Source organism: Gavialis gangeticus, unplaced genomic scaffold (assembly GCF_001723915.1).
Source record: "Gavialis gangeticus isolate Ggan-Ray unplaced genomic scaffold, GavGan_comp1, whole genome shotgun sequence".
NCBI classification, from domain to species: domain Eukaryota; kingdom Metazoa; phylum Chordata; order Crocodylia; family Gavialidae; genus Gavialis; species Gavialis gangeticus.
Genome location: NW_017728997.1, coordinates 6,290,173 through 6,304,665, shown reverse-complemented (window position 1 = coordinate 6,304,665; position 14,493 = coordinate 6,290,173). Strand labels below are relative to the sequence as shown.

At 45.3% G+C, this 14,493-nt stretch overlaps 1 protein-coding gene across 2 annotated transcripts in view; it reads right to left on the bottom strand.

Annotated features, from left to right (window-relative positions):
* CRBN (cereblon) overlaps window positions 1-13,129 on the bottom strand; it is a 44,454-nt gene extending 31,325 nt beyond the window's left edge. Inside the window, exons 1-4 of one of the 2 annotated variants that reach the window (XM_019504712.1) lie at window positions 13,021-13,129; window positions 7,700-7,812; window positions 7,008-7,210; window positions 6,114-6,263 (exon numbers count right to left, since the gene is read on the bottom strand). In XM_019504712.1, coding sequence (XP_019360257.1) covers window positions 6,114-6,263; window positions 7,008-7,210; window positions 7,700-7,812; window positions 13,021-13,087 — 533 coding nt within the window. In that variant the 5' untranslated portion in view covers window positions 13,088-13,129. The remainder of the gene's footprint in view (window positions 1-6,113; window positions 6,264-7,007; window positions 7,211-7,699; window positions 7,813-13,020) is intronic. The other variant, XM_019504713.1, reaches the window with a different exon arrangement.
* Between the last annotated feature and the right edge of the window lie 1,364 nt (window positions 13,130-14,493).

Sequence of the window (14,493 nt, the reverse complement as noted above, 5' to 3'; positions counted from 1 at the left end):
CCGGGAAATACTTCTTTTGGGAAGGAGGTCTGCCATCTTGGAACCAGAAAAAAAAGTACATTATATATTAAAAATCAAACATCTACAATAAAATATTTTAATTTTATTTCAAAAAATATTTTGCCCTGTTTTGTGTGCCTTTGTGTTGTGTATATAGAGGAGCTTGCATACTAGTTCAAAATGAAGTCTTATTCTTGTATTTTGTGGAGGGGTGTGGGGGGATATGGGTGGGTGAATGTAGGGGGGTGTGTGCGCACGCATGTGGAGTAGGGTTTGTGGGGGGCTGCAGGTGTATGGTTGTGTCTGGGACCCCCACACAAACACATCTCCCCATTGCGCACAGAACCTGCCACCAGTGGCGACAGCAGGTGGAGTCCCACAGTAGCGCAGTCCCAGGAAGCCTCAGGATTACATGCGGCTGGGCCACCGGCTCCATCCCATGAGGCTCACATGCCCAAGCCCTGCACCACTGGGGGAAGCTCCGTGTGATGAAGCTGGTGGTGCAGATCATGGGGCTCAGCAGGGTCAAGTGCAGGGCCGGCACAGCACCATAGCACGGAGCTCCATGCCGTTCCCCATGACCTGCATGTAGCAGTAAGCAGGGTTGGGCTGCCGGCTCCATCGCAGGAGGACCCCCCCCCAAGGGCAGGAAGCTTGGGTGGAGAACCCAGGAACTGCATGTGAGCCCCATGCGATGGAGCCAGACAGACCCCACGCTCCAGCTGGCCTGCGCTTCTGCTGCCCAACCAGCGTGGTCCCAGCCCCTGGGGGACCAGCACGGGCCTTGCGCTCCCACCCTCCTGCTGTTTTGCTCTCACCCACCACCACCACCACCACCACTTCCCCTGCTCCCTGCCCTTCCCCTGCCACATCCCTACCTTCCTGCCTGCCTGCCCTCCGCTCCCCACTCCCTTCTCCTTCTGCCACCACCTCCCCCCACCACCACTTCTCTACCTGCAGGGCCAGGGTCAGGGCCATGGCCATCCCATGGGTGAGAATAGAAGCACTGCCCCTGTGGAAGTGAATGGGGCCTGGCCCCATGCAGGCATAGCAGGGGAAGCCTGGATACAGTGAATTGGTAGGCACCCACCTGCAGAGCAGATGAAGTCACCTGACAGGCTGGATGCCGCCTGTGGGGTGCATTTTGCCTGCCCCCGATATAAGCCCTCACCACATAATAACATCAAAGAAATAAAGCCTTTATAAAACGTGACTCGTAACATAGCTCCTATTAGTTCTACTATGCTCATTTCAATATAAACTACATTACTTTACCTTAGATTAAACCATTTGATCAGCAGCATTAAATAGTCCTAATTTGCAATCTCTGAATTGAAAGTCAAGAACACGATAGTTTAACTGCTATTAAAAATCTGAGATATGCCAGAGGAGTCCCAAGATGAAGAAACTTAAAGAAACATCTAATCACAAACTTTAAAACTCTTGGCTGGATGCACCAAGTCCAAAAATAGAATATGTAAATACTAACGATAGTAAGCTGTTATATCCAGCTTTTAATCCAAGTGCTTTAACAAAGAGCTCAGCATCATTATCTCCTCGTTACAATGAGAAAATGAGGCACAGATCAAGAAGCCACTGACACAAGGTCACCCCACAAAGCAGTGACAGCCACTGGAAAGTGATAACATAATCACAGAATTGCCATTTTGAATAATCAGATACTTGGGTTTTGACTGCTGCACAGAAATCCAGTTTTTTAATAACTAATGTAATATGTGGTTATGGCAAAAAAATTAAAACACACACCCAAATATAATTATATCCTTACACATAACAAATATGCTAAAGAATTAAGGATTTTGCAAAGTCGAACACTATGGCATTAAGAAGTTCAAGAACTATGGCTGTGTTCATACAATCTTAATTCAACACTCTTGGTCATACAGGCATTACAATAGTCCGCTACCTTACGCAGTGCACAGAACAGATAATGCTCATTTAATTAGCAGCTACTCAGTATTTTTTATCTTCATCTTACAATGTTTAGTCCCAAATCTTATTTACTGTGTATTTTCAGAGCTTGTTCTCAAATCAGAATAATTAATTTCCTAATCGGTTTCTCCATGGTTCTCATCACTATAGCAGCTGAGGGCTTCATAAACATTCTTCTTCTTCTGTAGGGCATCAGATATCAACTTCCAAATCTATGAGCCACCATCTGCTATTATCGCTCAATGTGCAGATTCCACCTACCCCATCTGGGCATTTGTAAAGATTACAGCTTTTGATTAAATGCTGTGCTCTTAGTTGGACAATGCTTACACAGAGCGCCGTCCAAGATGTTCATCTTATAAAGTGTTATTTTGAAGCCTCTGAATCCTGATCTCGGTCTGTTCAGCTTGACCCATACATCTCTGTCAAGGTTGTACATCAGGGGCGGGCAATTATTTCGGGTGGAGGGACACTTAAGTTTCGGTGAGATGTTGAGGGCCGTATGGACAGCCCTGCCCCTTGACAGTTGTAGCACCCCCTGGATAGCCATCTTGGGACCAAAAGTCCCATGCCCTAACCTCTGACCTTTGCCATCGGGAGTCCCTCTCCTTGCCCCCCCCGCCCCAGTCCCATACTCCTTTTGGGAGGAGGGGTTTGCCATCTTAGATCCAGAAAAATGCAAATCATACACTAAAAGTCAAACACCTACTATAATTATTACAAAAAATATTTTGTCATGATTTGTGTTTGTGTGGTCTAAATAGAGATGATTACATAATAGCTCAAAAATAAAGTATAGTATATTGTGTGTGGGGTGTGGTTTGGGGGGAGTATGTGGTGAAGTGCTGGGGGGCTATGGTGGGGTGTGGGGGGTTGTGAGGACATGTGGTGGGCATAGGGCATGTTGCAGTGTGTGTATATGTTGGTAGGGATTGTGGAGGCAGGGTGTGGGTGTGTGAGGTTTGTAGAGTGTAAGGAAGGATGGGGGGCATGGGACCACCCCCAGTGAAGTGCCCGCACTGCTAGCAGCAACAGCAGGCGGGGGGGGGCACAGGGTGCTAGTGCCCAGCACAGGCACTGTGCAGTGGGGTGTGACTCCAGCCAGCGTTGTGCGCAGGGGGGTGAGAAGCGCAGCCTGCCCAGCCGCCTCTACTGTGGTGACTGCGTGCCACATGCCTGCAGTTCCCGCACTCGCACCAGGGGAAGCTCCACTCTGGACTCTGCAGGGAAGTAGGGGGCAGGGCTCCCTCTACTCTGGGCAGAGTCTGGACGCAGCAGCCAGCTCCAGCGTGGGGTTTCCCCAGTGGAAGTGCGGGAGCTGCAGGAGCCCTGCGCAGAGCCCCCACAACAGAGGTGGGCTGGGCAGGCTGCGCTCCTCACCCCCACATGCAGTGCTGGCTGGAGTTGTGCCCCACCTGTGCCAGGCACGAGCGCCCTGTGCGCTCTTGCCTGCTGCTGCTGCTGCCAGCAGGGACTGCTTGTCAATTGGGGGAGTGTGTGGGGACATTGTCACCATAGTATAGTAGTATACTATACTATGTGGTATACTACACTGTCACCTGGCATAGTGTGCCACTACAGCACTGTAGCAGCGCATTCTAACTGTGCATAGTGTACATGGCGCAGTAGCCACCTGTACTACGCCGTGCTTTAGTATTTTGAAAAGGAAGTACTAAAACACAATGCAATAGCAACATCGCCATATGGCGACTTGTAGACGTGCCCTCTATGTTCAAAAGAACAGAGCTCATTGACTAGTTCAAGGTGTGAATGCTCAGACCCTGCATCTCAAGTCAGGCACAGAGAAAACAAGATACATATGATTAGTGACCAAGTTTGCAATTATCTCCCACAGTGGCTCTGTGTCAAAGCCAGGGATAGAATCCAATTCCAGAGTAGCAGTGAAACTGTCTTCATTATGAGACCATTCTTACTCCTCCTGCAATCCTTTCCTCATTCACTGGGTACTTTCCAGCTTCTGCAAAAAGAAATTAGGTCCAGCAAGCAATGAGCTCCATTAAGTCACTTTGATTCATTCCCAAGGGATATATGCCATGCACTCAATGGCATGGGTGCTACGAGTATGTAACTTTCAAAGGCTTGACTTCGCAACTTTAATATTGTTCTTTCAATGCTGCTTGTGTGCTTAATTCCCTAGTTTTAGAAAAGCTTACCAAAAACAAATTCCATCAAAAAGCATTATACTTGCACACAGACCATCAGCAGAGTTGGAACCATTAGACCTATCAAGCAACCTCCGCCGGTTGAGATACAGGAGTAAATAAGGCAGAAAACAGAGCAGGATAGAGACCAAGTGGTACCTTAGAGACCAAGTGGTTCAAAGCTGTTAGCTTTTTGTAGGTGGAAGTAGGCTGTTGCTTACAAAAGCTTATGCCTCTCTGAACCAGTTAGTCTCCCAGATGCTGCCCTGCCCTGTCTTCTGCCTGACTCCAGACTAACAGGGCTAACTACTTCTATTTAACGAATAAACAAAATCACTACAGGCTTGTCATCCACTGTGCAGAGTCTGGTCTACTAGGCTCAGACCACACCTACTCTTTCCCCTTGTCATCTTAATCCCACTTTTCACTCTACAAGCTTCTCACTTCATTCACAGTCTCCTTGCCAAGCCATCCTCATATCCCTTCCTACCACCTTCTTACCAAATCTCTCTCAAGCTATAATCACACTCAGTCCAAATCTCCTTCCCCATACTCCTGGTCCAGTGTCAGGATCTCACATAACCCCTGACTTCTTGTTTTAATGTTTTTGCTCTGCTAGTGCAGCTTGGCTCTTCAATACCTCAGCATTTCCTTTATTGGCTCCCAGACCCAGTCAGGAAGTGCCCACTGGCTCCAAGTCCTAGTATGCAAGCTTTCAGACCCCATTCCTCATCCAATCCAAGTTTCACACTTGATTTCTCAGTGTCTTAATCTTTATTGCCAGCCTCTGGTCTTGTGGTGCCTATAAATGTGGAGGAGGCTGATCCAATGTGCTGTAAAATTATAGCATGTCAGAGCAGACTCAATTAATCAAGTCTGCTAGAGCATTCTAATTACTGTGCTCCACCAGCCTTTACATCTCATGTATCAGTGTCCCCACGCTTCAAACTGGTGTCGGGGGCATTTTAACTGTAGTTCATCAAACATCCTTTAGTTATAGCACCCTCACCACCATTTTGGAAGTGCGGGGACACTGATACACAAGATGATGTGGGAGCTTTATTTAGAGTGGCTCTCGGAGCCACTCTTAGTTAAAGCGCCCCCTTCCACCTCCAGAGCACATATAAAAACGCCCTGGTGTCTATCCCTCCGCTCCTCCAACTCACACCTTTTGATGCAAATACCATCCCCTCTGCATCAGGAAACTTCCTCCTCTGTACTGATTAAGCTTATCAGGCAGAGTCATTTAAAGGACAGGAAAGACAAGCTTCCTGCTTTCATTTTCAGGGGACAGCCCTGGTTTACAGCAGTTCTGAGCTGCAACTGAAAGAAGAATCCTGCTAAATGCTCATCTGGCACAGTGTGTATATTTGGCTTCAATTTGGTACAAATTAGCTGCTAAAATTGAGAAGTCCTTACTGAGAAAGTATAGAATATAATTTTCAAAGGCTCAAAACAGCCACATTTGTACAGGTTTTTATGGGGACAACAAAAAGACACACAGATGTCAAAAAGGGCATACTTCTATTCAAGTCCAAGTCCCAGCACCAAAACAAAGGGTTACTAGAACTTTTCAAAGTATGTGTTATCAGAATTTAGGCAAGTCAGCATGTTTTCCTTAACCTTCTTTCAGATGAATGACTCTAGCTCAAGTTTTCCAAAAAAATTCAGCCTGAGGAAGACAATCTTCATGAAGAATTTTAGAGCAAAGTTATAAGCAAATGACAACCAAATCTTAAAACGGACAGCATTTAATTATGGTTGACACTACCAGTCCCACCTACAATTATCATCCATAATAACTAAATAGTTCAGTGCCTCTGAGTAGTGTCTGGTCCAACTCCTTGCATGAATGCTATTCCTACACAGTTAAATGTTGCCCTGGAAAGAGTAAATTTCTTCAGAAATTCAGAGCTATATGTTTATTTTACCTCCCCAGTAAAAAGGGCTGCTAATAATAAGATTTGCTGTACACAGAGAAGAACTGTATTTTCTTACCCATCTGACTGGGTTCTAATTTCAAGCACCTTAAACCTCTGTCTTCCTACTGCTTTCACTTTAACTGTTTCAATTCCAAACTCCTGTTCTTCTCGGTAGGCATATATTTCAGCTGTTGTTCCAAAATGTGCTTCTCTTTCACGTACGTTACTATAAAAAGAGCAGAAGGTAAAACATTATCCAACCATCAATGTATAGCATTTCTCAAAACCTCAGTAACATTTTACTTATTTTTTTACTCATTTACAACTTCCTGTAGGGGTGGAGAAAAAGCCTCACAGCCATCCTCCTTGGCCAAAATTATCCACACCTGGTCTCATAATGAATACTTTTACAGTAAATTTGAGGAAATCTTTTCAGCTACCTGAATTACTGGCAAAGGGAAACAATGTACTCTTTTCATTTTGAAGATAACCTTGGCAAATTATGCAGCAAAAAATGTTTCCAACTCAGCGCACAGATAATCCTCAAAAAAAATTAAAATAAATTATATATAATAAATATATGCAAAAATTTTATCATCACAATGTGATACATAAAAAAAATCTGAGTCTTTAAAATTTTGGTAATGAACACACCAACATTCTTAAGACTGTAATGGTCTAAGAGCATCTTCTCTTAGTCTCCTGTATGACCTAGCAGCATCTGTAAGACCAAACTGGTTCAACGGTGAAAAAGTTCTGCTGGGTAAATTCACATTATCATCACAAACTACTGAATAAAACCTTTTCATTATTAGTTAAACTTGGCTTTTTATCCCCCAATTCCGAGTCATTAAATCATGTAATTTACTGCAGAAGTGCTTCGGTCATTGACTTTTGACTTACTGCCCAAAGAAATCAATGATAAAACATGTGCTGCATACCATCAAGTAAATCCACTCCAGTATTTTACCTGTATGCAAGGACAGCAAAGGTTCTGTCTTTCTGAATTAAATTCCGCACCATGCTAACCTCTTGCGGGCGAAAAAGCTGAAGAGGCAATGTTTGTCCTGGGATTAACATCACCATCACATGGGGCAACACTGGAATCACCTGGCAGCTGTCATCATCGTGCAGCGTTCTCCCATGAAACTCTTCCATATCAGAACCCAAATACTGTCAACCAAGAGTAAAAAAATTGTACCACCTGGGTTTGATATTTCGGAGATGTAATGTGAAAATGGGTCCTGGAGGAACTTACAACTTTCCTGAACAAGGAATGCTGATAAATGAAGGAAAGATGACTTTGCAAAGTGGTTCTAACGCACTAGCACAAAGGGTCTCTGAGGTCTTCAACTCACTAGGTACATATTCACAATTGTGTGTGCTACCCACCCATTGCACTTGAAATCACATAAGATCCTTGTGGCAATGACAGAAATTAATTATTAATACAAGGAAAATACATAATGATTTAGCAACCAAGAATGAGGAAAAGAACTATCACTTTGCAATTAGCCAACTTTGGGCAGACCACAAATTGGGCAAATGCTTCATATGAAAGGTTCTGGTCTGAAAAACTGGACACTGAAAATATATCAAAACAACACTGAAATCACTTCATAAGTCTGTTTATTCCATCGTGGAAAGCAGAAAACCACCTACCATATGTGATGTTGGCAAACTGGTATCAAAGTTAATAATATTTGGCTTCTCAGCTTCTCTACTATCTTGATCTTCAACTTCCATTTCAGTGTCATCCTCTTCCTCGCTCTCTGCTAACAAGCAAAACAGAATGTAGTGTAGGAACATCACAAACAAGTAACAAGCTGCCTTGAAAAAAAAAAAAAAAAAATCAAAGGATTTCAAAAAACAGAATACATAATGCCCCTAGCATGTGTCGTTCCAAAGGCAAATGACCCTCATATTTGTCAACAGGAAAAAAACAGATGTTTGACTCCTACAGAAAACGTCTTCCGGCTGTTGGAAAGAAATCACATTGCCGTAGAAACAGCCAAAAGCTGGCAATTTAGTTGAAAAGGTCCAACCAGAAAATAAGTGGCAACACTTATTATATTTACTAGTACCATCGTTATATACTTCCAATTGCAGCACAAGCAGTACTTCCTCACCTCATTTCCAAACTTCTATAGTCAAGGGAATGTAACTGGAGGGACCCAGAAAACTGTTATGTAGCAAAATGCTGAATATTTTATTCCAGTTAAAACTGAAAACTAGTCCCTTGCATAGTATGAGTTAAAAGTCATGCCTATATACAAATCATATCTGGGATGAGTTAGATGTCATCCCAGATACTATACTTCCATAGACCCTTTGGTCATTATATTCTTTTTTGTTATCCTCTCTCCTGTTGATGCAGAAAGACCCCTATAAACAGCAAGGGAAGCTTACTATTATGAAAGGAAATACCAGTATGATCAAATACAAAATAAAACAATATCTGAAGTTGCTGTTTTTTCTCCAGTCTTTCATTACAGCAATATTAGATGTTACTTGTAAAAATATTTTTCAGATGTGAATGCGATTAAGTTATTGCCATTCTTTCTTTCGAAAACCCATGTGCAGTACATAGTGTCCTATATAAAATATATCTTTAATGACTCATATACATTGTTTGGAAAAAAGCAACTTTGCTTAAAACTAGCATTCGTTAAAAAAAATAAAAATCTGACTATTAAATAGAGAGAAATAGAATGGGAAAATCCAAAATGATGCATGTCTCTGTAAAGTCTTAGCTACTGGAATCAATCTAAGCATGGCCATGTGACATATGCATGCAACGTATGTTAGTTTACATCCAATATGTAGTACAAGGAGTTAATTAAACAAGTTTTCTATTAACTGCACCTGACCTCTTCTTCAGAAGACTAATGAAAATGACCTTTACGGCAGACGTTATTATCAGTTTTGTATATAGATTTCCAGGATTTTAGCACCAACAACTGCCCAGAAACAGAGCTTACCCATGTATTCTAATGGTGCTAAAAATATATTACTCAGACCCTGAAATATAACATTATGCAATAGAAGCAAACAACAAAGGAGAATATATAAGCTTTACATCAGACTTATACTTAAGAAAGTCACCTTTCTTTATGATTAAATATATCTGTAAAAAGAATCAATAAAAATATGAATCCATTAACAATTAAAAACCAGAGATTGCATCTTATTTGCAACTCACAGTGAGAATGTTCTTTCATATGCGGAAAAAAGGTATTTCAGCAGGCAAAGAGTTTATTGTTTCTGAAATGGGAGCAAAGGTTACCAAATCATACCCTTGCCAAGATCCTATCATTTTGAGAGTGGGAGGTCAAAAACTGACCCCCAGGGAACAGCACCAGCCTTCCAAGACCCTAGTAATGCGTGTTCATCTTAAAACTGATGCATCAATGTCTGTAAATCTGAAGATAAGCTAAATATTGTATGGATTGCAAGTCACTGGAAGTGGCATTTCACAAATCCCCCTCTTTGGCCATCTCAAACATAAGCCAATTACAGCCTTCTCCAGAAGCTTAGCTGATAGTCTCTTTCTTGTTCTGCTGGACAATTAACTTTAATTAAATTACAAGCCATTCTGCACATGAGGAAATAATGTGACCTGCCTGTATCATGAACCTAACACATAGAACGTTTCCTCCTTTCATGTGAATAGTTCAATAAGCTGGCTCCAATTGAGATGTATTAACATGCAGTCTGCACCCTGGCAGGGAACGGCCAGATCTGGTAACCCCCTCATTTCATTCTTTTTTCACCTTTATTTTCTACCTCTAAAATTAATGTGTGTCAGTTATTGTCAAAAGCTTTCTGTTTCTTTTTTTAGAGTTGTCTCCTCCTACCTCCGGGCAGGAATTATGTATATATTTGAAATCACTCGCTCTCCACTCAGTGGTAGACTGTCCTTTTTTACCTTCATGCCCAAGATATTTCTGCTTTTCATTTTAATAAGATATTCTGATTCAAGTGCACCCTCATTCAGTAGTATCAACAGTTAGGATTTTGTTTAAAAAAAATAAGGCTGGACAGAAAAGAGGTGGTTTATTTAACACAAAAGAAAGCAATAGGAGTGGAATAAAATCAAATGCACCCTGAAAACTTTTACTCATTCTTGCCAAAACACAGACTGCTGTGTGCTGGCTGAGTGAGCCCGAGAGTCTGAAAGGAATGATGACTCACTTCACTGCAGCAGAACAAGGAGGAGGGTAAAAAAGTGCTGGCATCTTTACTTTCCTACTAAATTACATCACAGAAACATACAGCTGGAAGCACAGCCTACCCATCTCACTTACCAAAGAAATCATTTAATCTTTTAGCTGCAATATAAGTGTGGGCTTGATTATATTAAAAACTGTGCCAAAGTCCAAGCAAATGCTAAGGATAGCACTTAAACCACAGACCATGTTACGTATTTACTCCGTAGAAATAAGATCAACCACTATATTGACTCCAACAAATGACAAATGTTAAAGAATTGACCTTTAACACCTTTGGTAGGGTTAAGTAGGAAAGTACTATCAAGATCATTGTAGAGATAGCAAATGGGAATGCAGGGAAGGGAGATTAAAGATGGTATTGTCAGATGAGTTCAGGGGATTTAGGCCCATCATCTTTACTGAATTTCAAGAGAGGTTGAATATCTAATTCTTAGGAAGCTCACTGGCAAAACTGTACAGGCACAACTCTTCTTCCAGAAGTAGAGTACTATTTCCAGTTTAGTTTCAAAAACACATTAGGGTTTACATAAGAACTGCCATTTACTGCATCACCCTTAGGTCCATCTTGTCCAGTCTCCTGTGTTACACAGGGCACTGTCCAATGAACTCTACTTGGTGAGCCCCCTTGGTGCAATCATTTTGAACCTTTGGTCTTCACTCCCATTCCTGTTTTCTTCCTTACTTGTCCCTGGCAATCACTTGATGTGCATTTAGTGGCCCCCCATACTAGTGGGGACTTATAGTTTTACTTGGTGGGCATTGGCTCATATTCTCTGTGCAAAGGCCTGTGTCACAGCGGCAGAAAATGGATGCTGAAAGAGAGTGAAATGGGCCCGACTAGGGTTTTTTCTCCACTATTCCTCTCACTTGCAGCCTCTGACATTTAAGATCTAAGAAGCTCCGATTCAGAGGTTGCATCCCTCACTTCTGTACCCAATAGCTACCGATGACCCTTTCTGTGGACCATGTGTCCAACCCCTTTTTAAATCTGGCTAAAGTCTCGAAGTCCATAGCTTATGGTGGCAACAACTTCCAGCCTTTAAGGAATAAAAAAAGAATGGCCTGGTATTCATTTTAAACTGCCTGCTGACTTCTTTCAGGTTGTGATCCCTCGCTCTCATAGTGCAAAATCACGCCAATGATAAATCCTGACCAATTTTCTCTTTGTCATGCACTCAGTTGTAAACCTTCTTGTGCTTACCCACACCTCAAGCAGCTTGCTTATTACACAGGCCTGTTGCACACACATTGGGAGCATGGGTCTTAGACCCACAGAGCACTCGTTAGCCCTGCCCGTTAGTAGAAAGAGCTATTGGATTTGTGTCAAGTGAATCAGTGGGACAAATAAGAAACAAAACAAGAAAGGGAGTGGTGATCAAAGGTTCAAAAGGAGGGCTTGTAGGGGGGGTGTTAATCACACAGGATGATGTGGCATAGACTGAACTGGGAAACAGCACTCTCTTCCCTGAAGCAGGGCATCTCCACGGCTGTCATAATGGTGCCCTTCTAGCTTTCAATGCCCCGGTAACTGTCTAAAAAAATTTAAAAATCTTAGTCAATCCAGGGGTGCCACTAGTCAATCCAGGAATACCCTGAGTTGATCCAGCGATGCTCTTAAGTCTACGATCCAGGGATGCCCCGAGTCAATCCAGGATGCCCCGAGCCAATCCAGGCTTGCCACAAGTCTGATGAGGGTACCCCAAGTTGATCCAGGGGTGCCCCAAGTCTACTGAGACTGCCCCAAATTAATCCAAGGATGCTCTATGACTAAGATCCAGGGATGTCCTGAGTCGATCAAGGGATGCCCTGAGTCTACTGAGGGTGCACTGACCAGATCCAGGGGTACCCTGAATCTGCCAAGAGTGCTCTGAGTCAACCCAGGGATGCTTTTTGTCTATGATCCAGGAGTGCCCCGAGTCTACTGAGGGTGCTCTGAGTTGATCCAGGGAAGCTCTTTGTCTATGATCCAGGGGTGCCCCGAGTCGATCCAGAGATGCCATGAGTCTGCTAGGGGTGCCGTGAGTCGATTCAGGGCTGCCATGCATCTGAGACTGCCCTAAATTAATCCAGGGATGCTCTATGACCAAGATCCAGGGGTGCCCCGAGTCTGCCAAGAGTGCCCTGTTAATCCAGGAGAACCCCAAGTCTACTGAAGGTCCCCCAAATGGATCCAAGGATCCGCTACATGACTCTGATCCAGGGGTGCCCCGAGCCACAGGCAGAGAGGAGGTCTGGGGCACCACAAGGAGCCGGGTCCTGGTCTCCGCCTCACCTGCAGAACCAGACCACAAGGGCCAAAGGGACCCCCGGATGTCACCTCTAGTCCAACCCACGTGCTGGGGGCGCTGCAAGGTCCCTCCCCACTACAAACCCCGCTGCTCAAAAGCACAACCACCCCCTACTAGACCCTTGCAGCCAAGATGGTTTTAAAAACCTCCACGGACGGAGAGCGCAGCACCACCCTGCGCAACCGGGTGTTTTACTCCCCTCCTGGTGAGAACATTTTTTTTTCCCCAATATCCAACCTCAGCTCCCCTCGCTGCAAGTGGAGACGCTGCCCCTTGTCCTGAGCACAGCCCGGCTCCTTCCTCTTCCAAACCTGACGGCTGCTCGGCCCACGGGCAGGGCAGGGCTGGGCCCGGGGCTGCAGACCGTGCCTCCCCGGGCCCGCGCAGAGGCTGCCGGTCGCTTCCCGCCCGCGGGACTGCGCCGCCGCCAGAGCCCGGGCAGCGGGGCCGGGCCGGGCCTTACCGGGCACGAGCTGCAGGTGGTTCCCCATATTGTGGTCCGGTTCCCCGCCGCCGTCCTCGGCGGCCATTGCTGTTTACCCGCGGAGCAGCCTGGGAGTCGCCGGCGGAAGCTGCGGACTCCAGAGGGGGCGGGGCGGCCGCTTGCCCCGCCCCCTCCCGGGGCCAAGCCCCGCCCCTGGCCAAGCCCCGCCCCGCGGCGTCTCCATTCCCGCCGGGATGGGGCGCGGGAGGGGACGCGGCCGAGAGGAGCGGCGCTGGGCGTCTCGTGCCGTCAGAAACAGCCTGCGCTCAGAGGCGGCCTTTCCTGAGGGGTGCCCAGAGTCCGCTGAAACTGCCTGAGGCTTCCAAGGGTGCCCTGAGTCAATCCAGGGATGCTCTGTGTCTATGATCCAGGGGTGCCCTGGGTCTACCAAGAGTGCCCTGAGCCTGCCAAGTGTCCTGAGTCAATCCAGGGGTCCCCTGAGTCTGTCAAGCCTGCCCCGAGTCGATCCAGGGGTGCCCTGAGCCTGTTGAGGATGCCCTGAGCCTGCTAAGAGTGCCCTAAATTGATTCAGGGGTGCCATGAGTCTAAGTGTGCCCCGAGTCAATCCAAGGGTGCCCTGAGTCTTTGAAAGCTGCCTTGAGTTAATCGAGGAGTGCCCTGAGTCTGCCAAGAGTGCTCTGAGTTAATCCAGGGGTGCTCTACGACTAAAATATGGGGGTGCCCTGAGTCATTCCAGGGGTGCTGGGAGTCTATCAAGGGTGCCCTGAGTCGATCCAGGGATGCCCTGAGTCTGCCAAGTGCCCCAGGTTAATCCAGGAGTGCCCTGAGTCTATCGAGGGATGCTCTTTCTCTGATCCAGGAGTGCCCTGAGTCAATTAAAGTGTAAAAGGGTTGGAAACCACCTGTCCAGTGTCTTGGTCTTATCTTTAAGTCTCCTTCCTTATCATCTTGCTCCTCTCCTGTGAGCCTTTCCCTGCTCGGCATTGTCTATTCACAGCAACCTGCTCCCTTTCACAACTTGACGTGGCCCTTGGACATTTTTAAAGACATTTCTAAGTGAGAAACGTTTACATTCCTTATATTTGCCTTCTGCTTCTTGAGTCTACAAGGGAAGCTCGAGGCACGTGTTCAACCTTAGCGCCATACGCATGAGGACTAGAAACAACTTTCTTTCTGAAAGAAAGTGAAGATTGACAGAACAAGGAGCAATGGTCTCAAGTTGCAGCAAGGGAGGTTTAGGTTGAATATTAGGAAAAACTCTCTCACTAGGAGGGTAGTGAAGCCCTGGAACAGGATACCTACAGATGTGGTGAAATCTCCATCCTGGGAGGTTTTTAAGGCCTAGCTTGGCAAACCCCTGGCTGAGATGATCTAGTTGGGGCTGGTCCTGTTTTGAGCAGGGGGCTGGACTAGATGACCTCCCTCCCAACCCTCATTTTCTATGAGTCTATAATTCCTGAGTGTTTACCTGATCTAAGGATCAAGGACATT